Genomic DNA, 645 nt, shown 5'->3' on the forward strand with positions numbered 1-645 from the left:
GACCACAAAGGGAACAAAGGGACCACAAAAAAGTGACCAAAGAGAAACCAGAGACCATAAAAGGAGACCAAAGAAACACCACAGAAAGAGACCAAATACAGACCACAATAGACATAATGAGACCACAAAGAGAGATCAAAGAGACCAAGGAGACCACAAGAGACAAAGAGAGACCAAAACAAACCACAAAAGAGAAACCAAAACAAACCACAAAAGAGAACCAAAAGAAACCACAAAACTAGAAACCAAAAGAAACCACAAAAGAGAAGAACAAAGGAAACCACAAAGACCAAACGAAACCACAAAAGAGAGACCAGAAGAAACCACAAGAGACCCCACAGAAACAGAAAGCAAAAGGGAAACCCCACCAGCGTCGGGTCACTCCAATCGTCGACCTCGCTCTCCGTCCAATAGATAGAAATCCTCTCGCTGAAAAACTCGCCAGCGATGATGCAGTTGTAGTCTCTCCCGCCGGCGCTGAGGGTCACCATGTCGAAGTGGATGTCTGGCCCGTCGCTGGCTATCAGGTGCTCCTTCCACCCCTCGCTGAAGCCTGTTCCTTCGTTCTCAAACCACAGAAGGTCGTGTTGGGTGGTACCTGGAGACGGCGTTGGGCGACTGTTGTGTTATGGTGTGGCCACTGGG

At 48.2% G+C, this 645-nt stretch overlaps 1 protein-coding gene across 2 annotated transcripts in view; it reads right to left on the minus strand.

Moving 5' to 3' along the window:
- The window catches only part of LOC119589014, an 8,211-nt gene that overhangs the window by 4,179 nt on the left and 3,387 nt on the right, over nucleotides 1-645 (minus strand). For both annotated transcript variants that reach the window (XM_037937607.1, XM_037937606.1), the window contains exon 7: nucleotides 369-598. In XM_037937607.1, the coding sequence (XP_037793535.1) occupies nucleotides 369-598 (230 nt within the window). The remainder of the gene's footprint in view (nucleotides 1-368; nucleotides 599-645) is intronic.

Source organism: Penaeus monodon, chromosome 24 (assembly GCF_015228065.2).
Source record: "Penaeus monodon isolate SGIC_2016 chromosome 24, NSTDA_Pmon_1, whole genome shotgun sequence".
Classification (NCBI taxonomy): domain Eukaryota; kingdom Metazoa; phylum Arthropoda; class Malacostraca; order Decapoda; family Penaeidae; genus Penaeus; species Penaeus monodon.